General features: G+C 42.7%; 2 protein-coding genes across 5 annotated transcripts in view; one reads left to right on the forward strand and one right to left on the reverse strand.

Annotated features, from left to right (window-relative positions):
• The first annotated feature begins 218 nt into the window (after window positions 1-218).
• RPL31 (ribosomal protein L31) lies at window positions 219-9,135 on the forward strand. The gene is made up of 5 exons (XM_032793932.2): window positions 219-302; window positions 887-993; window positions 2,294-2,419; window positions 8,446-8,558; window positions 9,064-9,135. The coding sequence occupies exons 2-5, from the start codon at window positions 887-889 to the stop codon at window positions 9,093-9,095; spliced, it is 378 nt and encodes a 125-aa protein (XP_032649823.1). The 5' UTR covers window positions 219-302; the 3' UTR covers window positions 9,096-9,135.
• Window positions 9,136-9,885: 750 nt separating this feature from the next.
• Window positions 9,886-27,595, reverse strand: part of TBC1D8 (TBC1 domain family member 8) — an 86,475-nt gene continuing 68,765 nt past the window's right edge. For 2 of the 4 annotated variants that reach the window (XM_032793923.2, XM_032793922.2), the window contains exons 8-20: window positions 27,047-27,229; window positions 25,430-25,580; window positions 24,258-24,472; window positions 23,202-23,319; window positions 16,573-16,858; window positions 15,906-16,035; window positions 15,549-15,647; window positions 15,167-15,235; window positions 13,949-14,189; window positions 12,694-12,759; window positions 11,922-12,011; window positions 11,649-11,749; window positions 9,886-10,854 (exon numbers count right to left, since the gene is read on the reverse strand). In XM_032793923.2, the coding sequence (XP_032649814.1) occupies window positions 10,396-10,854; window positions 11,649-11,749; window positions 11,922-12,011; window positions 12,694-12,759; window positions 13,949-14,189; window positions 15,167-15,235; window positions 15,549-15,647; window positions 15,906-16,035; window positions 16,573-16,858; window positions 23,202-23,319; window positions 24,258-24,472; window positions 25,430-25,580; window positions 27,047-27,229 (2,208 nt within the window). In that variant the 3' untranslated portion in view covers window positions 9,886-10,395. The remainder of the gene's footprint in view (window positions 10,855-11,648; window positions 11,750-11,921; window positions 12,012-12,693; window positions 12,760-13,948; window positions 14,190-15,166; window positions 15,236-15,548; window positions 15,648-15,905; window positions 16,036-16,572; window positions 16,859-23,201; window positions 23,320-24,257; window positions 24,473-25,429; window positions 25,581-27,046; window positions 27,230-27,595) is intronic. The other 2 variants (XM_075061196.1, XM_032793924.2) reach the window with 2 other exon arrangements.

Below are 27,595 nucleotides of genomic sequence, written 5' to 3' on the forward strand. Positions count from 1 at the left end.
CAGGCAGCGCCCGATCCCGAGCCCCTACCCCCTGCAACCACCTGTCTCGGCCTCTCCGAGCCGCGCAGGCGCAGTCCCGCCGTCCCCCAACCCGGACGTGCTCCTCGCTTCCCCCCGCCCCCTCCGGTTTGGTTCGTCCCAGAATCCCCCGCGCCTTTCTTTCCGACCTGTGCCCGGGCCGGGTGAGTGGCTCGTTGCGGGGCCCGGTCGCCCATCCGCCGCCATCCGTCTCGTCGGGTCCCGCCGGATCCCGGGCCCCGCCCGGCCCGAGTGGCGAGGGGACCCCGCGCCCGGGGCACCGGGTATTGCCGGCCTGGGGCGAGGGGGATGGGCACAGGGCCCCGGGCCTGGGCTGCGGGGGGAGGGGAGGAGACTGGTGGGGGCACAGGGGCTGGGGTGGGGAAAGGGGGAGAGGGGCTGTGGGCACAGGGGCCCGCACGGGGCTGGACCCAGGCCTTGCATAGGGCGTATGGGAGAGGTGCGGGTGCTTGTTTAGCAGAAGGAGGCATCTCTAGGGTTTGCCCCAGGTTTTGAGGGCAGGGCCAAGGGGTTTTCCCGAGTGCCCCGAAAGCTGGAGCTAAGTGTGAAAACCTGGTTTTGTGCTTTTGGGGTGTCATGTGAGCATGGAGGGGGGGAAGGGGTAAGCAAACTGAGGCCTGGTGCAGCGCCTTGCTGTAGGGCCGGGGGAGGGGGGAATGATGGAGTTGTAACACTGAAGCTGCACGTTTTGAAACCTGCAAGGCTAGTGCTCTATAAAAGGTGGATTAAGCTGAACTAGATTTGTGACTGTAGAAACCCTAATGTGTGAGGGGGAAAGGGTTAGAGATGACTTGATGGAAAGGCCCGCACTGAGTTGGACATGTCCGTGATTTTCAGTGTTGCACAGATGGCTCCAGCAAAGAAAGGTGGAGAAAAGAAGAAGGGGAGATCTGCTATCAATGAGGTGGTGACTAGGGAATATACCATCAACATTCACAAACGGATCCATGGCGTGTGAGTGGCATTTTTCATGCCTTGTTTGTCCCGATAAAGTTGACCTTACTTTACCTGCTTATGGTAGCTGGTGTTTGGAAACCCTAAGCTTTCTACCTGTTGGCAGTGGATGATTGTCATCAAAGATGCTGATTTCAGTGTGATGGGATATATTAGGTCTCAGTTCTGCACCTGCATGTAGACCTGTGCAGATCCAATTGCAGCATCAAGGCCTGATTATGGTTTCTGGCGAATGCAGTTCTCAGGACATTTTTCTCACTTTACATGATTTTCCCTAGGTTTAGCACACTGCTATCGAGTTTATAGAGAGTGAAGACTTGTACAGGAGCTCTATCATTTCACTTGGGAGCTGCCTGTGGATACAGAGTTAGATTCCAGTGGGGGAGAGACTTTTTAACTTGAGTTTAGTTTTATAAATTTTAAGGAGCCCATAATAGGCAAGTATCAGATGAGAGAAGTTTTTCTACTAAGTGGAAGATAATTGATAAATGTCATTACTTTTATACAGAAGTTGGAAGGGGGTCATACACTGGGTTTTTTCCTCTGGTGATTCAGTCAGTTCCTTTTGTTCTTTCTACTTTCTGATTCTATAAATTTATTTCATTTTATTTACTTTTTTGAGGCTGCTTTTTTTTCTCTCTCACTACCAGGAGGTACTTGGTCTGAAATACTGTTTGTGTCTTCTTCTTGTTTAGTCTTCCTGCCATCTTTCTCCTAACCTCTCTTTCCCCACTGACTCCTAGCATTAGATGTTAATCTGTCAGCAATATACAAATAGTGCTTTGATAGGTGCTGTGCTACCTTAGTTTAAAAATCTCATCCAAGGGGCAACTTGAAATAAGCCCTTGGAGCCAGTTAGTACAACAGGCTTGTTGTAGTGAAATTTTATTGAAATTGTATGTACATTATTACACATCTCAGAGGGGTAGCCGTGTTAATCTGGATCTGTAAAAAGCAACAAAGAGTCCTGTGGCACCTTATAGACTAACAGATGTATTGAAGCATAAGCTTTCATGGGTGAATCCCCACTTGGGTCTGATGAAATGGGTATTCACCCACGCTATGCATGTTAGTCTCTAAGGTGCCACAAGACTCTTTGTTGCTTATTACATATCTGTATCTAGAAATAACTTACTGATTTTTGAGACAAGATGCAGTTGTTGCAACAACAATAAGATTAGCATAGTCTAACAAAACTTTTTGGCTTATGGAATGACAGTCTGGCTAGATCCATGGCAAGTTTCCAGTGCTAGAGATATTTATTAAAGATTAGCTAGATAACCGTTTTCTCTGTTCTCAGGGGATTCAAGAAACGCGCCCCCCGTGCTCTCAAGGAGATCCGTAAATTTGCAATGAAGGAGATGGGTACTCCTGATGTACGCATTGACACCAGATTGAACAAAGCAGTCTGGGCCAAAGGGATAAGGTATGTCCCAGGGGCTTTAATCATGGGTAGGGGAGGAAGAATTTCACAAACACACGTGGGAGAATCTCTAAATATCTCTTCTGTTCACCAATATTTGCCTTTCGCTTGCAGATGTTTCCTTTCTGGTATTATAAGTGGTTGGGTGAGATCTTGGGCTTAGGGCCCAAATCCACAAAGGGGTTTAGCTTCTTAGAAAATTACTGGAAGCCACAAACCTTGGGTTAGGCACCTAGACAGTGAATGGGGAGAAAGAGGGACACCTGAGAATGGGATCCACACAAGCCAGTACTCTAGGCAGGGAGCCACCTAAACTAGCCAACAGGAGATGCCTACTAGAGGGCTGTGTTGAAAACCCTGCCCTTCTCCTGGCTAGGTCTGGGCTGCAGAGGAGGTTCCTGTCTCTGTTTGCGAAATACAGCTGAGAACTCCCTCTTCACACAAGGTGGGGGGGAATTAGGCCTCCTTTATAATCTTTGGCCAGGCGGCTAGATACCCAGATTTGGGAAACACTAGTTCAGTTCCCCTTCTTTCTGCTGAGAGGATTTGAACATGGGTTCCCCACTTCTCAAGTGAGTGCCCTAACCAGTGGACTATGTGATATTCTAATGTAGGGCTCCCTCAATCACTCTTGAAGTCATTCTACTTTGTAATTAAGTAGGGCCAAATGACTCTAGCAGAGTGGATTGATTTAAATAATTAAGTGTTTTGTGCACCTCTACCCCGATATAACACAACCCAATATAACGCAGGTTCGCATATAACATGGTAAAGCTCTGACACACTGCTCTGAGCAGCGAATTAAGGGTGCCGGACCAGGCCGGGGCTGAGGGGTTCGATAAGGGGCAGAGGGTCTCGGGGGCAGTCAGGGACTGCCCCCCCCCCCCCGCAGGGTCTGGGGGGCAGGAGCTGTGGAAGGGCACTTTTGGGGCCCCCACAGTCCCAGCGTGGCCTGGGGGATTAGCAGGGGGCCAGGAGCAGCCCACTCTGCTTCCCTAACACTGGCCCCAGCTGTGTCACTCAGGGGAGGGGGGTTGGGGGAAGGGATCCCCTCTACCCCTCACCAGCAGTGTCGGAAGCAGAGCAGCCTGGCCCCAGCCTGTTCCACTTCACCAGCTTCCAGCCGCAGCACTCTGCTTCCCGCCACCGGTGAGTATGGGAGGCGTCCTTTCCCCAACCTCCCCGCACTCACCTGCCCAGCGGGAAGTGGAGCGCTGTGGCTGGGAGCTGGCAGAGTGGAGCGGGCTGGGACCGTGTCACTCTGCTTCCCGCCGCCAGTGAGTGCAGAGGGCGTCCTTTCCCCAACCTCCCCGCACGCACTGGCGGCGGGAAGCATAGCAGCCCAACCCCAGCTAGCTCCACTCTGCCAGCTCCCAGCTGTGGCGCTCAACTTCCCGTCAGGCAGGTAAGTGCAGGACGTTTCCCCAGCAAGACGGCTAGGGCCGTGTCGCTCCGCTTCCTGCTGCACGTGAGTGTGGGGGGCATCCTTTCCCTAAGCTCCCCGCACTCACTGACGGCGGGAAACGGAGCACCGTGGCTAGGTGGTGGCGGAGTGGAGCGGAATGGGGCCGCATTGCTCTGCTTCCTGCCGCTGCCGATGGGTGCCTCTCGTTGGGAGGCGGGGGGTAGATAGGGGTCGGAGCAGTCAGGGGACAGGAGAGTTGGGTAGGTGGTGAGGTCCTGGGGGTGATTAGGGAGGGGGGGGGTCTCTGGAGGGGGTGGTCAGGGAACAAGGATGGTGCCGGGGAGGAGTGGAGCAAGTTTGATAAAACACAGTGAGATTTTGTGTCTCCTGAGGACTGCATTGTATTGGGGTAGAGGTGTATTTGTACTCTTTAGTTATTTTCCTAAAGAAACAGTGATTCTCATTGGTTGGTAACGGTTAAAATATGTTAAATTGCAACTATATATAGTCTTTACACTAAATTTAGTGCTGCATTTTGCTTAACTGGGAGGAACTACTGTGTCTATACCCATGTATTTAAACAGTTATACAGTGGAACCTCAGAATTACGAACACTTCAGGTTCGTAACTCTAAACAAAAACCTTATCGTTGTTCTTTCAAAAATTTACAACTGAACGTTAGCTTAATACAGCTTTGAATCTTTACTCTGCAGAAGAAAAATGCTGCTTTTAACCGTCTTAATTTAAATTGAAACAGGCACAGAAAGTTTCCTTACTTGTGAAATCTTTTTTGAACTTTCTCTTTATTTTTAGTAGTTAAAAAAAAAATACAATACAGTATTATGTGTAGTCTTTGCTGCTGCCTGATTGCATACTTCTGATTCTAAATGAGGTATGTAGTCAACTGGGCAGTTCATAACTCTGTTCTACTGTATAGCTTAATTTACATGTTTTCAAATTCTTAATTTTATGTAAGAAAATGATTAATAATGTATTTATTTACGCAATTTTTTTTTACTTGCGATTTGTCAGGCTCTTTGGATTGAAATTAAAATTCAATTAAATGCAAAAAACAGCATTTTAATTGTTTATATAAAATTACATTAAATGTGGTGCATATGTAAGAAAAAAGTTTAGCAAAACAAAGACTGTGTTTATTAAACAAAGGAATTCTCTGTAGTTAATTAATTGAACTGATTATTTCTGGTCACTCTCTCATACCCAGTTTTTATTACTAGACTGGCAGAGGAAAACAAGCTGTCCTGCTTTTTCAGCTCCCAATCAGTTACTCAATTTTTAATGAACTAGTCTTTGAGCTGAACTAGTTCAAGAAACAGAGATGAAGAAAATACTCCCTCTCTGAAGGGCTAACCTTGCTTTTTGACAGCAATAGATGCAAAATCTGGTTCCAGGTACTTAGTTTGGTGATTTGATGGTTTTTTTTAAACTTGGTAGCAAATATACTCAATCGTTTAAATACTAAAATGGTACGTATGTTGTTTAGGCCTTAATATAGGTTATCAATTTAATTTTAGACAGATTTTTTAAAATAAACTTGTTTTTAATTTTTTATTCCCTGTGCTCAGTGGTAGAGCACTTGTCTGAGAGGTGGAAAACTCTGCTCGGGAATCCTCTACTCATCAGGGCTTGGAGGGAGTTGAACTGGGGTCTCCCACACCCCAGTTCAGTATCCTTGTCACTGGGCTCAAGGTTATAAGGAAGGCCTCCTCGCCACCTCCTCATTTTGTGTGAAATTAGGTGTGCTCAGAGCACACTTACTAAATAAGACCCTGCAGACAAGACCTACCTATTTTCTTCTGGTTTGAGAATCATGCTGGGGTGTAGGTGTCAAGACAGGCACTTGGATGCCTGCCTGAGCATTGTGTGCATACTGAAAGGCAGAAACTGGCACCTAGGGTAGGGAACTTTTTACATCAAAACCAGTAAGGTTGGGCAGCAGCTGAGTAGGATGTGTAAATTCTTTCCTGAATGTGGGTCTCACACTGACACCTATATCAGCAAAACTTGTGTTGTTCAGGGGTGTGAATATTCCACTCCTTATGCAGGTGTGTATAGCGCCATGTTGACAGGAAAGCTTCTCTTGCCAGCTTCACTAATGCTGCTCCCAGGGGTGGGTTTTTTATGCCAATGGGAGAGCTCTCCCCCAGCGGCATAGCGTGTCTTCACCATACGTGTTGCTGCAGCGCCAAGCGTAGACCTGGCCTAAGAGTCTTCGCTGCAGCCTTGGGGAGCAAACTGGTAGAAAAGAGGGGCAGAGGGCACTGCTTAACACAGAGGTGGGCAAACTACAGCCCATGGGCCACATCCAGCCCGCCGGACCCTCCTGCCCTGCCCCTGAGTTCCTGGCCCAGGAGGCTAGCCCCTGGCCCCTCCCCTATAGCCCCAGCTCACTGCGCTGCTGGTGCAATACTCTGGGTGGTGGGCTGTGAGCTCTTGCTGGGCAGAGCACTGGCCTGTCCTGGTGCTCTAGGTGGCACAGCTGTGCTCCAGGCAGTGCGGTAAGGGGGCAGGGAGCGGGGGTTGGATAGAGGGTAGGGGAATTTGAGATGGTGGTCAGGGTGGGGAACAGGGGGGCAGTCAGGAAGAAGGGGTGGTTGGGGACAGGGAGGGGTGGATGGGGCAGGGGTTCCAGGGGGTGAGAAGCAGGGGGGTTGGATAGGGGGCAGGGGCCGAGCTACAGCTGGCTCCCCTAATCGGCCTGCCATACAATTTCGGAAACCTGATCTGGCCCTCAGGCCAAAAAGTTTGCCCACCCGATTTAACACATCAGTCTGTTTGTAGACTCACATCTCTTCCTCACCACTCTACCCTTATTCCTCTGCAGAATCAGATTCTCATGACAGGGGTGTTTCAAAATCTTGAATTCTATATACTTTGGGCAATAGCGATGTAGGTTCTCCTCAAAAAAAGTTTGGACGGATCATTTTCTGCCTCCTTTCCTCAACTGTTACATACTAAAAATGACAAACATAAGATATACAGGGATACTAGGCTGGGACTAGCTTTGAAGGACTAAATACAGTTAATGTCTCACAGGCCACTCAGACTTCAACTGTTGTTTTATCCTTTTGTTACACGTGGCATGTTCAGATACCCCCTTTTTTTAAAAAAAAAAACATGTTCTGCTACCATCAGATGATGACAATAAGTATCTGGATAAATCTTGCAACCCCTCAAACACACAAGTTTAGCTGTTGATCCTCAGGCAGTTAGAAAACAGTGATTATGCTCTGTCAAGGATGAGACTTCAAGCATCTTTTTCTTAGCATATGCACAACATGCCTCAGGTGGCATGTGACCAGGATTCATCACCAAATTTGGTCCACGGGTTAGATCATTAGCTTCCCCGGGCCGGGTACTGATGAGTAGCATGACAGGTTCAGAATGTATTAACATCTAATTGTCTGCCCTGTATTACTGTTAGTCACGTGGGAAACACTTGTACAGATATTTAGCTAGCACACCAGTAATGGTGCTTGTTCCTCAGAGCAGACTGATCTGTCCATATTTCCAAATGTCTCCCATTTTTATAGTCCCACTGTTGCTTCTTGGGAGAGCCCTCCCTAGCTCCTCACTTTAAGAAGCTTATGAAAAATGCTCTTATCTGCAGTCAGGGACAGAATTGGCAGTGACGGTGTAAACACCCCAGATCGGTAAGGGCTGTAAGGCTGCTACTTTTAGTTACAGTAACTCTTGACTTAATGTTGTAGTTACCTTCCTGAAAAATTTGACTTTAAGTGAAACAATGTTAAGTGAATCCAATTTCCCCATAAGAATTAACGTAAATAGAAGGGGGGGAGGTTTTTTTTTCACCAAAGGACTATATATATATATACACACACACACAGTATAAGTTTTAAACTAACAATTCAATACTAGTACACAGTGATGATGATTGTGAAGCTTGGTTGAGGTGGAGGAGTCAGAGGGTGGGATATTTTCCTTACTGCTACATGATGAACTAGCACTTGGCTGATCCCTCAAGGTTTAACTCTCACTCTACAAGGCAGCAGGAATGGAAGGAGGGGGTATGTGTGTGAGAGAGAGAGAGAGATGCGCATTTCCCCTTAAAGTACTCTGCCTTGTTAATTAGATCAGCTTGCTGAGACCAAAGTTGCTGCACGCTCCCTCTGTCCTGAGCCCTGGTGTGTCCCCCCAGCTCTGTGGAAGATGGGGTAAGCAGGAGACTTGAGGAGCAGCAAATAGCAGTAGGTGAAGGGACAGCTGCTGCCCAGGGAATTAGGGGATCGGGAAGCTGATGAGGGGCTGCTGGTCCACCCTAGTTACAAGCCCCTACCAGCTATCTGCAATGGGCTGCTGTTCCTGCAAGCAGTGGACAAAGCAAGTGGCTGCCAAAGGACATTAGAAGGGAGCATGTTCCCTAATTGATCAGCAGTGTAAGTGAGGAATTACTGTATTTTCTTGGCTGAAACAGCCAGGAACTCATTTTACATACCAAACTCACTTTGTTTAAGGGTGATCTGCTACCTGCATATCACTGAAACTAAAATTATCTGTCTTAAATTTGACAGACTAAAATTGCATTCATGTAAAATGTATTGAAAATGAAACTACATAAACTTATGCACTATTTTCATTATAGGAATGTTCCCTATCGCATCCGTGTACGTTTATCCAGAAAACGCAATGAGGATGAAGATTCACCCAACAAACTATACACGCTGGTTACCTATGTACCTGTCACCACTTTCAAAAGTAAGTGTACATACTTTTCTCCATCCCACGTTTTCTGAGCAAGGCGGTTGGCAAAGACAAGCCTCCTAAGCATCTGCTGCCCGGGAGACTCTTTGGGTATCTGTGGATGTTCTAGTATGTTGCTAGATTAGTTCTTGTCAAAGAACTTTACTCTTAAATTTCTGCTGCAGAGGAAGAAGAGGGGGGCTTCTCTTGCCCAGCAGTTACTTCTGCTGCTCTCACACCCACACAGACAGAAGTCTAATGTTGAAACTGAATAATTCTGTGACTTCAGTCTTAAATGTTGTGGCACTAGTAGATTTGATTTTTTTTTTAAATGTGAGTTAAGTTGTACCTTCAGGTTGGCAGTCTATTTGCTGCTTTAAAAATGCTCATATCTATTAGTTAGCTTAGAAGGTGTCAGCATTCTTAATCTTGTGGTTAACTGGAAAATCTCCTTAGGTCCATCTATGTCTACTCTAAGACTATCTTGCTCACTTTTTTTTTTTTTTTTTTTTTTTTACAGGTCTACAGACAGTCAATGTGGATGAAAACTAAACTGCTTTTCAATACAATAAAGTTATAAAAGTGACACTTATTCTGACTAAGGTATCCTACTGAGCAGTGTCTTAATGCTCAAAGAACTACAGCATATCCAAATCAGCATTTGGTGGCTAGGCATCTGAAATTTCTGCTTGCTTTATTGGGGTGTTACTTTTATCATCCTTCTGCTATAAAGGTGTTTATATTGTTTACATTAGAAAAGGTAAAGCAGCAGCTTGTTGTACCCATCTTAAAACAAGAACAGGGGGACAGACTTTTCACTTAGCCTGTAATTAAACTGATGTAGGAATTTGTTGAGACCAAGAACTTAACCCCATGCTTTTTTGAATCCTGCTATTTTAGGGATATCCAGAGTTAGACAAATTTTGTGCTTCATGGCTTAACCCCTGATCACTAGTGCAGTGTGGAGGAGATTCTCATATAAGCCTCTGTATCCTCTAAAACATCTAGTTCTTGCCCATCAGAGGCCAGAGAGTCAATTACATGGACCTCAGGTTCAATACTCTGTGGCAATTTGTATAGGTGTAAAAATAGTGTACATACAGTTATTGGGGTGGGGGGGGTGGTGGCTAAGGGTACTTTTTTAAAAAAAAAAATTAGGTCTCTTATCTTCACTGGTGCTTTTAGAAAAACATGAAGAGTAACTTGTGCAGTGTGGTCTACAAACCCTCCCCCACTTTGAAAAGTACCCTTTACGTAGGGGGGTTAGAGTGAGTGTCCTGTGCTTACCTCCTGAGTATTCCTTAGTTGAAGAGTTGATAGAGTACCCCTACTTAGGGTAAAGTCCAGTACAAAAAGGTTTAATTGGAAAGTGCATGTTTTCACAGAACATCAGAAGCAGTCCATGTACACTTAACATTAGCAAGACATACAGCTCTGAATACAATCAAAAATATTAAAATAGTTTCAATTACCAGCATTGAAACAAGTCTTCAGGATTAGTGCCAAAAAAAACAAACCCCAAACCACCACATAAACAAACTGCAGACAGTCGCTGAGGAGGGTTTTGCCCCAATTAAAAAAAAAAAAAACCTCTAACAAAATACTGGAGCCAGCTTCTGCTCTCCCAATATGTAATGGGTCTGCAGTGTCTTCACAGTGCAGACAGATGTTTCCTTTTACATTCAAAACAAGAACATATTTAATAAATCAATAGCACAAACTACACACCCCTTTAGCTTTTAATGCTCTCAAACTGAAGAGCAAACAAAACAGTCCACTGCTAACCAAAAGCCAGCCTTTGCAACAGGGCGCTTTGGTGTAACTTCAGTGCAGTCAGTTTCAGGCAACTTTGCTACTGTGTATTTAGTTTCATGTGTTCAGCTAGTGACTGGTCACTCATTCCATTTGTTTTGAGACAATATTGATTTTGCTTTGCATTCTCCAGTTTTGGTTTCAGTTCTAAAGGCTTTTCAAAGAAATTTACCAGTGACTGTTCAGTCAAAAGTGATGCTAAAATTTGTTCGAAGGAGATAATCCAGTTCCCTTCAGTCACCGGTAAAGATTGAGTCTCTTTATGAGTAGTCTTCACAGTGTCAGTAAAAACAGTAGCCTGGGCTGAGGCCGAGGCCTCAGACTGTACATCCTCAGTAAATTCATCTGATCCACTCCCCAGACTGCTACTTCTTTGACCCACTTCTCCAATCTGAAGTAGTAAAGTGGTCACAGTGGCAATGGCTTGATATAAAGAGTTTTCCTCTGGATCTTCGTGAAACATGCTGTACAAGGTTTTGCAGAACTGGATGAATTCCCTCTAATAGGCAAGGGGAAATTATTGTAACAGGTCAAATTATTGATCACATTATATCACAGATACAATACAATAGCTGTAAAAGTTGGGGCAGTAAGTATAAGGTGACATGGGATTTTAGAGTACCATGCAGAAGCATCCTCATTTGTAAACTCTTGCTACAAATTTAAAGACTTTTAGCTGTTTGATAAAGTGCCAAAAAAAAAAAAAAGTTACCAGGACATACTCTGGCAGTTAGTAATACTTTCCTCACTGAATATGAGGGAGACTGGATTTCTGAGTGAGAGAATGAGAGCGCCTCCACAGTGTGTGTGTCTGGGGAGGGAGATTAGGATTTAATGGGAATGGGCAGTGTGTGATTAGCCTTGGGATGGGGTGACATCTTCAGTCAACCTAGAAACAAAGTGCTGTAAGCACAACACAAGTGATCTGAGATCTGCATTAGCTGCTTGTTGGTTTTGGCCTGTGGAAAATGTAGATATGGCTTGGACCTAGCTATTTGAGAAATTACCTTTCCCCGTACTACGTTAGTGTATTTGCAGCCAGTGGAGGTACATGGCTTTCAATTTACAAGAAAGTTGCTGGTGGGGTGGTCAAGGGCCCTTTTGGATTAGCTTCACCGTGTCCAAATTAGTTCAAATTTTGGATCTAGTACACAGAGTAATTTTAGATTTGTTTGTGGTACCTGCTATTAGAAAGAGCAGCACAGTTTTGCTCAGACATTTTTAAAAGGTCCTACAGTCTTGTAGGATAATTTTTCAGCCTTATTTAAAATTACATCCTCACTATATAAATACCTGGCTCATTTTTGGCATTGCTTTTTCAGTTTTAGTATCCTTCTCTTTGGCTAAATCTTTAAGCATCTGCTTCAGTTGCTTCTGGTAATCTACTGTATCACCTTGGGTGGGGGAAAAACACAAACATTAGTTTTAAGTCCATTGCAACAAATTCAAATAAAAACCAGAAACTGGAGAGGAGAAAAAACTTGACCAATAATGAACTTAGAGCTGGTCAGCTCTATTATGTACGAATTTATAAAATTATGTTAGTATAATTATGACAGCACATACCATTTGTTTTTCCAAATACTAGTGGCCTCGAAGTAGACAATAAAGGATTCTTTAGTGGTGACTGACTGTCTCTCTCATTTTCTGTGAGTGCTACCAAAAAAAAATTAAATACATTGAGAGAGTTAGCTATTAATGTGCCATGTCAAAGATCACTAAGAGCTTCATCACATTTTAATCCTCTGAGCTCAGGAAGAAAACTAGCATTAATGCTAAAGGTGATCTTTGCAGGTGATTGTTATTTAAACATTGCCTAGTTATATCAGACTTGATGTTTGTGTTAAAACAAGCAGCTTATTGTAATGGAGTAGCAGGAAATGTTGCCAAGAGTAACACATTAACAAAAAGCTTCACACACTGTATAAAATATCACTCAAACTCTAATCACGTTAGACTGGGATTGTATCTCTGCAAGGTCAAACCAGTCCTGTATGCAGCAAATCTTTTCAATAAAAACAGTACCAACCCCTTAGAACAACCACTTCCCGTATGGAAACAGGCCCAGAATCCATTGCAAGACATCTCAGAGTAGAGCAGCTGTAAGCCACCTTGTTTAGAGGAAGACACCCAAAAGTTTCAAAATTAAGCGAAGAAGAGCTTAGACTGGAATTTTAAAAAACTGTAACTAACTAGCACCATTAGAAATGTAGAGTGCACATCCTCTCAGTTGAGGGCAGCCATGTATATTCATTCAGCAACTTCTGCTTCCTAAAGTGTCTGTTTATGGGGACTGGGAGAGGAAGGGAGGATGATCTTTTCCTTTCAAATTTCTTACCAGGAGGGATGTGCAGCCTGTATAACAGGTTTATCTTTTCATTCATTTCTCCATTACACATAACATCTACAAGAGGAAAATAAACAGTACACCAGAACATTTACTTCCACAATTTAAAATAATCAGGAGTTCTTTAAGTACAACATATGTACATCCAGCCAGTGTACTAAAATGAAATATTTAAGACCAGCAAGTGACCAGCTAGTGTGTAGGGCTTACTATTACTAACCATGAAACACATCAAATCTAGAAACATTGACAAGAATACAAAGTGGCCTAGCAGAGGCTATACATTGCCACAGCTGAACAAAACCATGCCCTCATTTTCCTCTTAATACTTCCCATACACCTCCACGACAGTCTCGTAGGATAAGCAGAGCAGTGAGGGCTCCCCTATTTTATTTAAATAACCAATGCAGACAAGGTACTAATGCTTAATTCACTCAAAACATTGTGAAGGGGTTTTAAAACCCTTCACATCAGCTCACGTTAAGAGTTATATAGTGGTTCAGCTCTGTATCAAAAATCAGTTCTAGACATTACGTGAGGAGCTGTATGTTTGAATCCTGGATTCGGTACCTCACTACAGGTAAGGCAGTTTCAACTTTGGCAAGATATGGAGGTGCATAGCCTCATGCCATTCAGACGCTAATTACATCTCAGGCATACCGGAGCAAGGAGTCTAGTTCCCTCCAGGGCAGGTTATAATTTTGGGGATCCAAGCACAGCCTGTGTATAGGGAAAGGGGGGGTAGGCAGGAGGTCGCTGTGTAAGAGAAAAATAAGGCCCCCAAAGCTAGACCCAAGGTGGGCTGAGATTCTCTACTGTTCTGCCCTCTACATAAAGACTCAATGAATTAAGAATCACAAAATATATTAGGCAGCTCTCTTAACTGAGGGGGAAAAAACTAACACGGGAGAAAAGGGGATTTCGTAATCTCCAAATAGAAAAGACTGTTTAGATAATTTTACACGTGGTACGACTTCAAAAAGTTTTTCCTAACAAAAATTAAACTTCTGGTGCTTGAGAATCGTGAAGCATTTTAATATGATTTTTCAATCAGGTTCGTAGGTTGCCTTATTATTCCGATTACTTTAAAGTGAAATCAGTACAGAAGAGAGATTAGTTAAACTGTACTCAAGAAAAAGATGTCCTTTTCTTACTTTGGCATGCTAACTGAAGCCAGACCACCCTGCATCCCATCCCGCCACCAGCCCAGCCCAAGTGCCAGTTGGATTGTCACAAAGGTAGTTACCTAAACAGCTAGCAAATCCTTTGAATTCGATGAGATGGTCCATATTTTCATCCAGAAGTCGGAATGTCCTTTCAGCTAAAATTTGAGTGTGTTCCCCACACGTCCATGGTGAGACAAGTTTATAAAGGTTAGTGAACTGCTGAGAGTCTATTCTGTACTGCTCAGCATAAGGCCGACTTGGGTCATGTCGCAGAATTACAGGTCTCATCCCTTGCCAGTAGCAGCTCATTAGATGTTCTCTCTAAAAGGAATCAGAAGCCATAGAAAAGAAAACATTACATCAATTATTAAGAATAGTAGTTGTTTCAGACTTAAAAATTGATATCAAGGTATGCTGGAACTGTTAACCTCTTTCTGTAGGTGTGAGGATACCAAGACAATTCCCAAGAAAAAAAAAAAAACTGTTCAAGTCTCAAATCAGACAGGTTGTCTCATGATTTCCAATGGGTAATTAGCAGGTAACATTTTCAAAACTAGTAAGAGTTTTACAATATTTTCTCCCAATTACCTAATAGTTATTGCTGTAAGGTAAACAATACACAAAGAGAGGTCACTATCACATCATTACGAAAAAAAAGAACTGTTTCAAAGAGAATAACCCAAATCCAGGAAATTAAATTAGGAACAAGGCAATTAAGTAAGTTATTTATAAAACTGTCAAAGCCCAGGAAATTGTAAGTGAACGGAAAGGACTCCGGGTTAATTTTTTAGGGAGAGGTGAGGACTGCCCTCTAAGGAACATTAAGACTAAGAAAGTGAAGGGGGGGTTTTGGTACTTAAGTTTTTTGCTGCTCAGCGCAGAGAACACAGGTTGCAGAGCTGTGCATTATTAAACCTGTGTGCAGACAGAATTTGCTAGAATACAATAGAACCTGATTTTACATAGTCCTTTTTAGTACTACAGGTTAGCAGGGGCGTGCTCAGGTTATCTTTTGCTCTTTTAAGAAGTGTCATGAGGCCCTTGAGACCCAATCTGAGCCCCACCATCTTAAACGGTCATTAAATTTGCTCTTTATAATCTAGCTGAACGGCCACCTGAAGGGACAAAAACAGCAAGGTGCAGTTTAACAGCTTACCCAAATGACAGCACCACCGATAATACAGTAACTCCCTCTTTCTGCAGTTCTTCACTGAACCTCTAATATAAGGTTTGCAAACTAAACCCATATAACACTGGAGCTTTCTGTCTTCATCCCTCTACTTTCCAAACATACCAACCTTAAACAAGTCATATAGTTCCTCTAAATCTTCAGGAAGAATTGAAATATCTGGGATGACAACTCTGAGCTTAAAGGGAAAGAAGGGAAAAGCACAGTAGTGAAAACCAGCACTGATATAAATGGCATAGTCAAGAAATGTGCGCTCCCGCATTGTACTGTACACAGTGAAAGAGGACAGCCAAGAATCGAAACATTTATGGTTCCATATTTCTTCCAGTCTCCCCCTCCACACACACACAAAAAAAAAGCGTGGAGGCTGAAAAACATCAGATACTGGGTCAGCCTTAACTCACACTGTTGTGCTTTTTTAAATTTAATGCAAGCTTAGTTAGAGTAATAGTAGTTAAAAAAAACCCTAAGTGCTAGAAAATTCTACTCACCACATTTTGTTTGGTTGTATCCTCATGGCTTTGTAGAACATGAATCCTGTGTTTATAGCGCATATGCTCTATCTGTTCCACAGAGTGGTCTCCGAATTTCTAGAATACAGGAACAGATTTTTTACCTTTACTGAAAATGTAAAAAGTACATAGTATTATTAGTCCTAGAAAAATGAAAGTGTTTCAATATATTTAGTCTGTAGTTTATTGACCTAACTAGGTATTTACACCATGCCCATCACTGTGGTATCTGAGCACCTTATCGAGGGGCTGATTTACCAGAGGATTATGCTATGGAAACTCACACAGTTATTTAAGTGTCACAGAAAATCTAGGCAATATCAAGTTTTATTTTACCTCATAAGAATCACGGATTAGGTCAGCTATTTCGGTCACTGGACAGGGCTCCTGATCATCGCTGAAAAAGGCGTGGTGATTACCGATTGGAGGTAGAGGGCTTTCCTCATTTTGAATGTGATCGAAAAACCTAAAGGGAACAAAGCAATACAAACACAGATGACTTCGCTGTGCATGCTGGGAGCAGAGTAATAAGTAAGCATTGACTTCTGGCTCAGACTTAATGGAAATATACAGGGTTTTATGCTATTAAGCTTTTCAAAATGCCTCAACTATTACTCACACTATAATTGTGATCTAGCCAATAACTAAAGGCAGACACCCCCCAAGGAAGAACGTTTCTGTCTCCACAAAGTCTGGGACAAGAAGCTCTTCAGTCAAGGGAAGAAGCTAAGAGCTGCAGTAAATAGTACACACTGACGCAGTCCCCTGCTCCTCTCAGTATTGCCAGGAAATTAGCTCTATTAGCCAAATTTCCTAAACCTTTTGTTGAGATCAGACACTGATGGGACAGCAGCAAGACAAACTTGAATTAGACACTGCTGCATATGCATATACTATATTCTTCTCTTACTACTGATACAGAAGCCACATTCCTTTGTATTAGTTTTAAAGCACAGCAATTTGAAAGTACTGTATACTTTGAAGTTCAGACAGAGGAGGATACCTGCTAAGAATCATCAAGGCATGCCCATCATCCTTGCTGTTACATAGTTCTGCTGCATTGGCTTCAAGAATAGCCAAGCCTAACTGGAAAATGGCTTTGATTCCGTCGAAGAAGAAGCAGTCTACGACATTCACAGCACTTTCTAGGGGCATGATGCTGAGGAACAGGGTAAGGAACCATGAAAGGGAAATGGAAGCCAAGGTGGACAGATCTTTCATGTGTTCAGCCAGTTCTGGAAGTCGCTCCTTTATAAGCTCTTCGAAGACTGACTGGTCTACCTGAGCACCTGTAAGTCACAATGAAACCACAGGGTTAGCGGAGGCTAAAGGATTTGTTGAGATCTACAGTTAACTGCAACTCAACAGCTGCCAAATCAACAAAATGAAATCTGAACCACCAAGATGTGTATGCACCTGAAATGAGTAACCGTATTATCCTACAGTGATAAACCTTGTCCCCCACCCACTGTGTTGCGTCTATATTGTAAGTTCTTTTGCACAAGGCCTGCATCATTTTCTGTTAAGTGCCTAGCATCCTTCTGGGTGCTAAACAATGATAATAGCAGCACCAGCTTTTGGCTACAGACGATTTCATACCTAAGTGCTAGCAAGAACAGTTTTAAAAGCTGCTTACTGTTCAAATTGGAATTTACGCAATAAAATGAAGCAAAAAACCCCCTTCCTTCCAGTGTACATAGTTCAGCACTCCATACACACCCCAACTGCAAAAAAATGAGCAGGGGAGCAGCTGCACTAGAGTGGAAAATAAAAAACTGCTCTTGAAGGAAGTATTTATTTGGTAAAAAGTAGGATGTTTAAAAAAAAATTATAATTTCCTATCATTCCCAGGCATAAGTTTCCTTGGTGCCTTAAAAGACAATCTGTCTAAGTGGAGCACATTCAGGCCCTGATCCTGCAATTTTATCTACTAGCCCACACCCCTGTGCCCATAAATAGCTTCACTGGAGCCAATGTGACTTCACATGTGTAAAGAATCCATGGTAGCAAATTGATATGCGAGACCAGGGCCTTGGATGAAAGATGTTTACTGTACACAAAAAGGAGTTCTCTTTGCCAGTCATTTTCTGTATTCTGTCTGCAGTTATATCATGCAACCCACGTTTCTCCTCCCAGCCCAGATCCTCCTCTCCTTATCAGAAAGTTCTGTTTGCTACGAAATTCCTGGCTTAAAAATCAAGTTATACAAATCTCCATGATACATCACTCAAAACTTCTACTGCCCAAATGCCAAGCACATCCTGCATCACCTGAGACAGGAAGCCCAAAGCTTCAGCTTTCATACCCAAATCCCAAAGCACTGGACACAGCAGTTTTGTTTTTTAAGCACTTTCTACATCAAGTCATAAGGAGGCACCTTAGTAGAGATGGAGAGTATGCAAATTATGCTACCACTTGAGATGGTCAGATCCAACCCTGATCCCAAGATGATTATAATAATTTGAGTGCTAAGAGCTCTTGAGAAACAAGACAGACACAATTCCCCACCTCGCAGCGCATGCCATCTACCTCAGACATTATTCATCAGGTGAAGACCATAACTAGACAAAAAGAGAAGGGAAAAGAGAGGAGGAAGGGAACGGGTGAAGACAAGATCACGATTACTCAGCAAAACATGGACTCCACTTGACAGTTCCATTAAGTTTGTGTGTGTTTATCCTAACTCTCTCAGGCAATGAGGCAGAGTGGGTTTTTAGGAAGGATCTGAATGAGGAGGCAGAGGTAGCTTGGCAAACAAATGAAGAGAAGGCATTTTGTGTCTGAGACACAGCACGGACGATAGATAGCAGATCTGTGAAGTCAGAAGTTTAATATTAGACATACATGAAGTGCTGTACATTGTACAAAAGGCCATGTTATTAGTAATGTTTAAACTGTGGCAGTGGCCCACCAGGTCTATTTAAGCTACTTTTATGGACTTCATAAGAGGAGTATCTGAACACCTTTAATGTAAGTACCCATACAACACTCCATGAGGGAGGGAAGTGCTATTATCCCCATTTTACAGATGGGAAACCGAGACAAAGAGGGCAAAGTGACTTGCCCAAGATCACTCAGTGGTTTGAGCATTGGGCTGCTAAACCCATGGTTGTGAGATCAATCTTTGAGGGGGCACCTAGGGATCTGGGGCAAAATCAGTACTTGGTCCTGCTAGTGAAGGCAAGGGGCTGGACTCAATGACCTTTCAAGGTCACTTCCAGTTCTAGGAGGTAGGATATCATACAGGAAGGCTGTGGCAGAGCCAGGAACTGAATCCAGGTCCTCACTATGCTAAAGCACGGTACAAACAGAAGGTGAAAGCCACAGACAAAACATAACATGTAGAGAAGACCAGCAGGCCATGGTGGGAGATGAGGAAGACAAAGTAACAAAAAAATAATGGGATACACACAATTCTTAATCAACCTGGAGCAGTGTTCACAGCTTGCCACCTGCCTAGCCGTTACTGGGGTTACAGTTTGCTGTAAGCAACACAGAAAAGGTGAGTTTGGAGGAAGTACTTGAAGGAGGAAGTGGCTGTGGCTCAGAGACTTTTCCCACTTGAAAAGGGTGGCATGAAGAAAAGTGCTTGTAGCAGACTCAGGTAATAAAGGCTGCCATCAGTGGAGGAGAGGACGGAGAGGCCCTCACAATGAAGACAAAAAGTCAGGCACACACGGCAGGGCTAATTTCTGAAAGTAAGAGCAAGAAGTGTCTCTGGTGCAGTCAGGGAGGGAGAGCTAGAGAAGGGAGTTAAGGACTGTGTGTGGCACAGTCAATGCAATGATTTTACCAGCTGGATTTTGACTGGACGTGTTTCTGTCATATGCCAAAGAGGAGGTGTGAGGTTTTGGGTGTCAAGGTCAGAGAGAAAGAGATTACAGAATTTATGGAGCAAGATGATCAAAGCTTGGACAAGAATTTTGGCAGTGTGGGCAGAGTGGAAAGTTTAGATCTTGGAAATGTTGTACAGGAAGAAGCAATAACGTTTAGACAAGGCCTGGATATGACAGTCAGAAGAGAGGGCCAAGTGAAAGATGAAGCCAAGATTACAAAATTGAGCAACAGGAAGAATAACATTGTTGTCAGACCTATTTCTGAGGGGGAGAAAGGGAGGGCGGAGGAAGATCAGGAATTCCCCTTTGGTCATGTTAAGGGCTAGGGCACGTCTTCAGTGCAGAGTGAACTTGGGCTATTGGCACCTAGGTCTGAGCATCCAGATTTTTCATAGATTCCAAGGCCAGAAGGGATCACTGTGATCATCTAGTCTGACCTCCTGTATATCACAGGCCATAGAACTTCGCACAACAATTCCTAGAGCAGAGCTTTTAGGGAAAAAACATCCAGTCTTGATTTTAAAATTGTCAGTGATGGAGAATCCTTCGTGACCCTTGGTAAACTGTTCCAATGTAAAAATGTACACCTTATTTCCAGTCTGAATTTGTCTAGCTTCAACTTGCAGCCATTGGATCACATTATACCTTTCTCTGCTGGACTGACAAGCCCATTATTAAATATTTGTTCCCCATGTAGATATGTACAGACTGTAATCAAGTCACCCCTTAACCTTCTCTTTGTTAAGCTAAATAAATGGAGCTCTTTGAGTCTATTGTTACAAGGCACATTTTCTAATCCTTTAATCATTCTTGTAGCTCTTCACTGAAGCATCTCCAATTTATCAACATCCTTCTTGAATTGTGGGCACTGAACTGGACACAATATTGTGGCGGTCACATCAGTGCCAAATACAAAGGTAAAATAACTTGTCTACTCTTGCTTGAGATTCCCCTCTTTATGCATCCCAGAATTGTGTTAGCTCTTTTGGCCAGAGTGTCACATGAGGAGTTGATTACCCACCACAACGCCCAAATCTTTTTCAGAGTCACTATGTCCAGGATAGAGTCTCCCACTCTATAAATATGGCCTACATTCTTTGTTCCAAGATGTATACATTTAGCTATATTAAAGTGCATACTTGGGTCCAGTTTATCAAGTGATCCAGATTGCTCTGTATTCAGCCACCTGTCTCTTCACTACTTGCCACTACCCAATTTTTGTGTAATCTGCAAACCTTATCAGTGATGATTTTATGTTTCCTTCCAGATCATTGATAAAGATGTTAAATAGAGTAGGGCCAAGAGCCAGTCCCTGCTGAACCCCCACTTAATGATGATTCCCTGTTTACAATTACATTTAGAGACCTATCAGTTAGCCAGTTTTTAATCCATTTTATGTGTGCTATTTTAATTTTATATCACTTATTTTTAATCAAAATGTACATTACCAAATTTAATGCCTTACAGAAGCCTAAGTATATTACATCAACATTATTACCTTTAACAACCAATCTTATAATCTTATAAAAAAGATACCAAGTTAGTTTGACGGAGTTAATTTTCCATAAACCCATGTTGATTTGCATTAATTACATTACCCTTCTTTAGTTCTTTATTAATTGAGTCCTGTATCAGCCACTCTATTATCTTGCCTAGGACTGATGTCAGGCTGACAGGCCTATAATTACCCGGTTCATCCTTAAAAATTGGCACAAAACTAGCTTTCTTCTCGTCTTCTGGAACTTCCCCAGTGCTCCAAGACTTTCTGAAAATCAACATTCATGGTCCAGCGAGCTCCTCATCCTGCTCTTTTAAAACTACTGGATGCAAGTTATCTGGACTTGCTGAGTTTAAAATATCTAACTTCAGTAGCTTCTGTTTAACATCCTTCAGAGACACTAGTGAAATGGAAAGAGTGTTCTCACCACATGATGGGACCATGTCATCTGTTTTCTCCCAAATATAGAACAAAAATAGCGACTGAACATTTCTGTGTTTTCTGCATTACTGATAATTCTACCATTTCCATCTAGTAATGGACTAATACCATTTTCAGAATTATTTTTATTCCTAATATATTTTAGAAAACTGCTAGCTCAGGTGTGACCAGCCACACTGCAAACCCATACCCCCCCAAGGATGTCCATTCAGCTGCACCCACACTGGTGCAGCTCTCACTAGGGTGAGACACTAGGACTTTTAAGAACATGTCACAGCGTTCTTAGTGCTACAGTAAAATGAGCTATAATTCTTTCCCAGTGAATCGTGGGAGAACTTGTCTGCCCTTCTGGGCATACAGGAAGAGCTGTGGGAAGGCACTGGAGGACTACAAGCACTCAAGTGGGTTAGCCTACATCCACAGCACAAAGTGGGCAGGAAATCAGCCTCAGTGTAAGCGGCACTGGAGTTTTAGCCTAGAGCCCAGGATGGCCCAGCTAGCTTGGGCGTAAATTATCACTACACTTAGGTAACAGAGTTTTGCATGGACAGGAATCAAGTTAGGGAAAACACCTGAGTAAAAGCCCAAGTTAACTCTGCAGTGAAGACAAACCCTTTGTTGATGGAGATACCACAAGGACATATCAGAAAGACAGGCTGAGATTTGAGTTTGGATGGAAGGAGGCAAATCTAGAGTTGAGAGGCAGACCTGCAAGTCATCAGCATCAAAATGGTAGTGAAAGCCATGTTCGCAGTTGCGGAGCAGGTTCTGACTGAGCTGAGAATGAAACACATTGCCACTGTGTAGGTAGTTTCAACTACCACACCATTAACTTTTTTACTAGCTGACCGTGGAGCAATACTCTAACTTAAACTAACTGCCTGCACTTATCCCTGTTCAGTGACCAGGGGATACAACGGCAGATAGTATACACTAAGGCTAGCAGTAAAGACAGAAAAATGAATAAAACTCAACATAAAGCAAATATCTTCCATTTAAAAACAGTTAGGGAAGGACAAGCAAGTGCAAATAATGGAACATGATACAGATAGATAGATATAGATATATAGTGCATGCCTAAGATTAGTGTATAAAACGGATCATTGCATCTGCAGCCAAACACTGTGCATGTAGTTACACCTTTTCACACAAACAACTCAAATGCACATTTCTGAAAGTTTAGCCTTCTGTGTCTTAAAGGTACCTATACTGCAGAACAAGTAGACACACCCTGCAAGGCATACTGTAGAGCATAAGATGCAGAAAGGGTGGAAGTTGTATCTCCCACAGCTGTATACTCTGAAGCCTAAGAAACACAGGGTGGAGATCAGCTCTTTCTCCAGGGTAATTTTAGATACAATCCTATCTTCCTCCAGCATCCTGATATCACAAGCATGTCAGATAAGAAATAGCTACCACAACATATCCTTACATATGCCATCCATACAGCTGGGGGTGACATCCCAATAACACTCAATATTTTACAGTAACAAAGATTAGCAAGTAGCTAGCCTGTTTTTAATTAAACATGTGCAAGGTTTAACACTTGAGGTATAAATGGAGCATCTCCCTCATCGGCAAAAGAAAATGACTGCAAAGCCAAGATGTACATTAGTAATTTTTTTTTAAACTAAACTTCAAATACTTCAGACAGACTCAGTGAAATCTGTAATCAGCAAACAGCAATTACTCAAATATGAATGGTGCTCTCACATACCAATTCACAGATGGTATTCTGCACAGCTGTAAACAAAATCAGAATTGCAAGTTCTTTTTCATCCTGGTCCCTTGCAGTATTTCACTCCCTCATTCCCAGTGTAACATTTCAATGAAAGAGTGGGAGAGAGACAAGCTTACCTATCACTCGGTGATTAAAGTAATCTGGCAGCATCCTCTCACACACAGCAACCAGCAGCCAAAAAGCTTCCTCCTCTTTGGCATACAACAGCAGCACAGAGGTCAAAATATTCATAGACTGTTATGAGGTCAAAGAAGAAAATGGAATTTATTAGTTGCAGAATTCCCCCCTGCTCCTTTTCACCAAAAGCTCCTAAAGCAGGGCTGCTTTAAAAATCAATAAAACTTTTCAGATAAAACATCAATTAATTGGCAGGAGAAATGCCTGTCATCCTCAGGGCTCCCACACCACAGTCTGACAGCTTACCACAAAACACAGCTCTCCTTACTTTGGAGATTTTTTTTTGGAAGGAGGAGAGGGGGAGACTGATTCTACTACTGCAATCCAGCAAAGACTTTAAGTTATAGTGGGATTTGCAAGTTCATACATCCCAGTCTTGCATAGATGGTTCACGTTGCCCCACATGAAAACAGCATTATATCTGTCAAGATGCAAAATAGCCATCCAACTGTCATAACATGGGTTTTTTGCCTCTGTAGAGGAGTCTGCATGGAAGATAAGGGAGCTGGCTCACGGGTCTAGAACTACACTACTCCCCTGGTCAGAACTCAGGAGGCTGGAGGGGAGGTGGAGATGTTATTAGAGCCAATAGGTTGTAATTACACTGCACGGGTGCTATGTACTTGCCACCAGCCTGGGAAGAAGAGGATTTCAGCTCACCAAATTCCTGCACAGGTCCCCTATGTGAAGCTCATCTTCGTAGGCCACGTTTACTTTGCTCACTCACTGAGCACTGCATGAGATAACTTGCACTCAGCACTAACAAGAGTAGTGGGAATTTATTTCTGACACTCAATGAAAATTCTGAACATACACAGGGAACGAATCTGAGTCAGAAAGGGCTATTTTTACATACTCATTGTTCAGAGTAAAACTATACAACATTTAAATTATTTTTTCATTACGTATGCAACAAATCAAAGCACGTTATTTATAACAGAGCCAGAGAGAGAGAGCGCAATAACATACTTTTCTACATGCTAACAATTCTTCACCTGGCAGTATCCTATTTTGGGGTTCCTATGTGCATAAGCTGTCAGAACTCTCCTCAAGGCTGCTATCCCAGTTTCATTCTGGAAGGCTGGGTGCTCAGGCAATGAGCGATGCAGGTCCCGTTCAATCTCCTCTGTTGCCATGCAACACTTGCCCATTGACACCTCTACTAAATTTCCGTAGTAACCAGGATGGGAGGCAAGATCAGTCACAGCATCTGAAGGCAGCAGTAACAGGAAAACATGATGATTTCAGGTATAATGTCATTAAGTGAATTATTTGTCAAAAAAAAAAAATATCATGAATAGGTTTTTTCCCCCAAGGTCTATGAAATTAGATATTACTTGCATTTAGTGAACTCCTGAACCTAAAAAAGAGATAAAATACTAGCAATGATTTTCCAAGGTGCAATGTTTGCACAGAAAATGAAACAGCTATTATTAAAGCCTAAATCACACGGTAGAAGAAAAACCAGCTTGGTACTGACTTTGTACTGTGAAACGTCTCCTGCTAAAAGCATTGATGGGATCAATTTATTCAGTATTGAATGTAATGTCCAAAAAGAAAAAACTCCAAAAAGAATAGGATTTAATCCATGCAAATGTGTCTGAAACTAGACCCAATAAATTGGAGATCACATTGTAGGGAACAATCCTGCTCAGACAGGGCAATGAATGAAAGTACTTGATAAATTTTTTCCAGCTATAGATTCCTGCCAATTTTTTAAGGGAAGCAGCAGCACTGCAGACCTAAAGATGCCATAACTTCAAAATAGGGCGGTTTAGCTAAGATTAAATCAATACTTATATTACAGTCTAATTATTGCCTCAAGAAGAACATTATTTCATGAAGACGTGATGGCATTTTTATGCTAATTACATTGATAAAATTGCTATTATTTCTGCGCACCACTGACCAGTTATGAGACACAAAATAAAAATCTCTTATTGTTCTACCTAGGTATTTATACGGATAGTATCCCCATAGTATCTGAGCACTTCTTCCTTCCTTCCCACTAGAGAAAGTGATGGGATTACATGCAAAAATATTCAGCACGGACACAGTTTTCCTTTGCTGAAGGACAATCTTTTGGAGCTTTCTTGCCTAACTGCATCTGTAGCTGAGTTCAGCCCTGGATCCTGGCTATATTCAAGATGTATTATAAAGTTCTCACCTGAAAAGAGGAGCCAGAGTTTGCCTCGTAAAGTTTCTGGGATTCCCATTGCAACAAGTTTTCTAATCTTCTCTGTGCGAAACATGCACACAGTTCTGCCATATTCTGCAAAATGGTCATTCCACAGTCTCTCTTTTATTTGTTCCCTGGACTGGAAATCAGAGGATAAGTTTTAAAACAAGCAGTGTGCTTTTAAGGTCTAATATATAAAAAATATTAAATATCCTCGCTTTTCCTCTTTCATAAGGATTTCTTTTGGACCAGAAAATGTGGCAACAGACACAGGAGATCTACTTTAAGGGGCAAATCCTGCCCCATTCTGCCCTTGGGGAGGAACCTATGCAGTCCTACAGCACAAGGGAAGAGCAACACTAGGCAAGACAATGAGAGCCCCAGTGTGTGCCAGAGCCCAGCTCCATAGGGACTGCCTGCGAGTTAGTGCACCATGGGAATGCACTGGTTCTTTTTCCCCTCTCACAGCCTTTAAGCTGAAGCAGCTCCACTCTACAGCTGGGGAGAGGAGGTGCTAGTTTTGTGCTTTGGCCACTACTTCATGCATTCTCTCACTACTAAGCTGCCAGAGGTCACAATCGACCTCTACCTCAATATAACGCTGTCCTCGGGAGCCAAAAAAATCTTACCACGTTATACGTGAAACAGCGTTATATCGAACTTGATTTGATCCACCAGAGCACAAGCCCCCCGCCCCTGGAGCACTGCTTTGCTGGGTTATATCCAAATTTGTGTTATAGCGGGTGGCATTATAACAGGGTAGAGGTGTGCTTTTCAAAAGGAACTTGCAGCAGCTCGACATTCATCGAGGGAGCCTGGGCAGCAGGGCCCCCTTCCCACACTCATGAAGTGGACAGAAGACTTCCCAAAAAAGCCTTCAAGAAATCTCCAACCATGGTTCTCACAGACCCGAAAGATTAGTTCTTGTGACTGTGAATAACCACGATTATCCTAAGGATCACAAGTAAAGGGCAAACAACTTATTTTAAATGATAGTAGCACTGACAATACCAGGCTCCCCCAATCAATTGGGAGTCTGAGGGACAAGAGACAACCGCAGGCTCCACAGGCCCATAAAGCTAGCTTTGTTTTGCTTTTTAAAGGGAGAGCTACACTGCTACCATGAATACTATGAGCCCTTTGCTCGATCCACTAGTTCATTACAACTCTGGTAAGATAGCACTGCTGAGAGGCAGTAGTAATAAGAAAGCTTGATAAAGTATAAGTGTTGCAACTATGCAGACAGGATCCAACACCTCCTCTCTATCAAAACACCATTTTAAAAAATTCACACATTTGTGATTGCGACATCATGTGAAAAGGAGTGCTGTAAAAAGACACTGGTTTTTACTTATTAGGGGAGGGGTGGTAAATAAATATTTTGGGGATGGAATGAGAAAACAGCCAGGCTGACAAAGGAGTACAAACAAACAAACAAAGTAGCTTGCTACAGTTTAAACTCAAAACACACACAACCACACTTACACTTTCCTGGCAATATATAGTTCACTTTATCAAAACAGGGTTTGAGCAAATGAGTACCACAATTATTTTTAAGATTTATTTTAAAAAACTACTCTACAATTGCACCCTAGCTGTACATACCACCCTGAAGTCACTCCCTTCAGGTCCAGACTGGTGAAAGACTGATCGCAGTGCCTCTGCATTTAACAAGTGACTGCTCTCCTTTTCACCTTCACTCTTGTCTTCGCTTTGGGAAGCCACCATTCCCAAATCCCGGGACTCACAGTCACTGAACACACATGTTGAATGAAACACGAGAGAGTTCTTGCAACATAGAATTAAAGAAAAAGATTTTTTGGAAAGAGTTTAAAAAACTGTACTGTATGTATAATGTTTGAGACAACAAGAGCCAACACAAACTAGTGAAGCAGGTAACTTGGTTACAGTCTTAACTTTTCGCCAAATTTGAAAATTTTGACCTAAAGTTATGTACCAAAATTCACAATTAGGCACCTAATTAATAATGGCCTAATTAGTAGTTTTGCTGAGCACTTGCAGTCACTACGTAAAGTCAATGGGAGCTGTAGTTTCTCCGCACCTCTAGAGCAGGATTCTATTGCTACCTTCCCTCATATTTTTTTAGGAAGAAGCAGGAAGTGTTTTTCGATTCTTTTTTACAGACACGTTAAC

The sequence above is a fragment of the Chelonoidis abingdonii genome, chromosome 1 (genome assembly GCF_003597395.2).
Source record: "Chelonoidis abingdonii isolate Lonesome George chromosome 1, CheloAbing_2.0, whole genome shotgun sequence".
In the NCBI taxonomy this organism is placed as follows: Eukaryota; Metazoa; Chordata; order Testudines; family Testudinidae; genus Chelonoidis; species Chelonoidis abingdonii.

Bases quoted from the DNA above. Each gene is read 5' to 3' on its own strand.
- RPL31 (XM_032793932.2), top strand. From the start codon at position 887: ATGGCTCCAGCAAAGAAAGGTGGAGAAAAGAAGAAGGGGAGATCTGCT. The intron at 994-2,293 runs GTGAGTGGCATT...CTCTGTTCTCAG, and splicing joins CACAAACGGATCCATGGCGT to GGGATTCAAGAAACGCGCCC. The intron at 2,420-8,445 runs GTATGTCCCAGG...TTTTCATTATAG, and splicing joins GTCTGGGCCAAAGGGATAAG to GAATGTTCCCTATCGCATCC.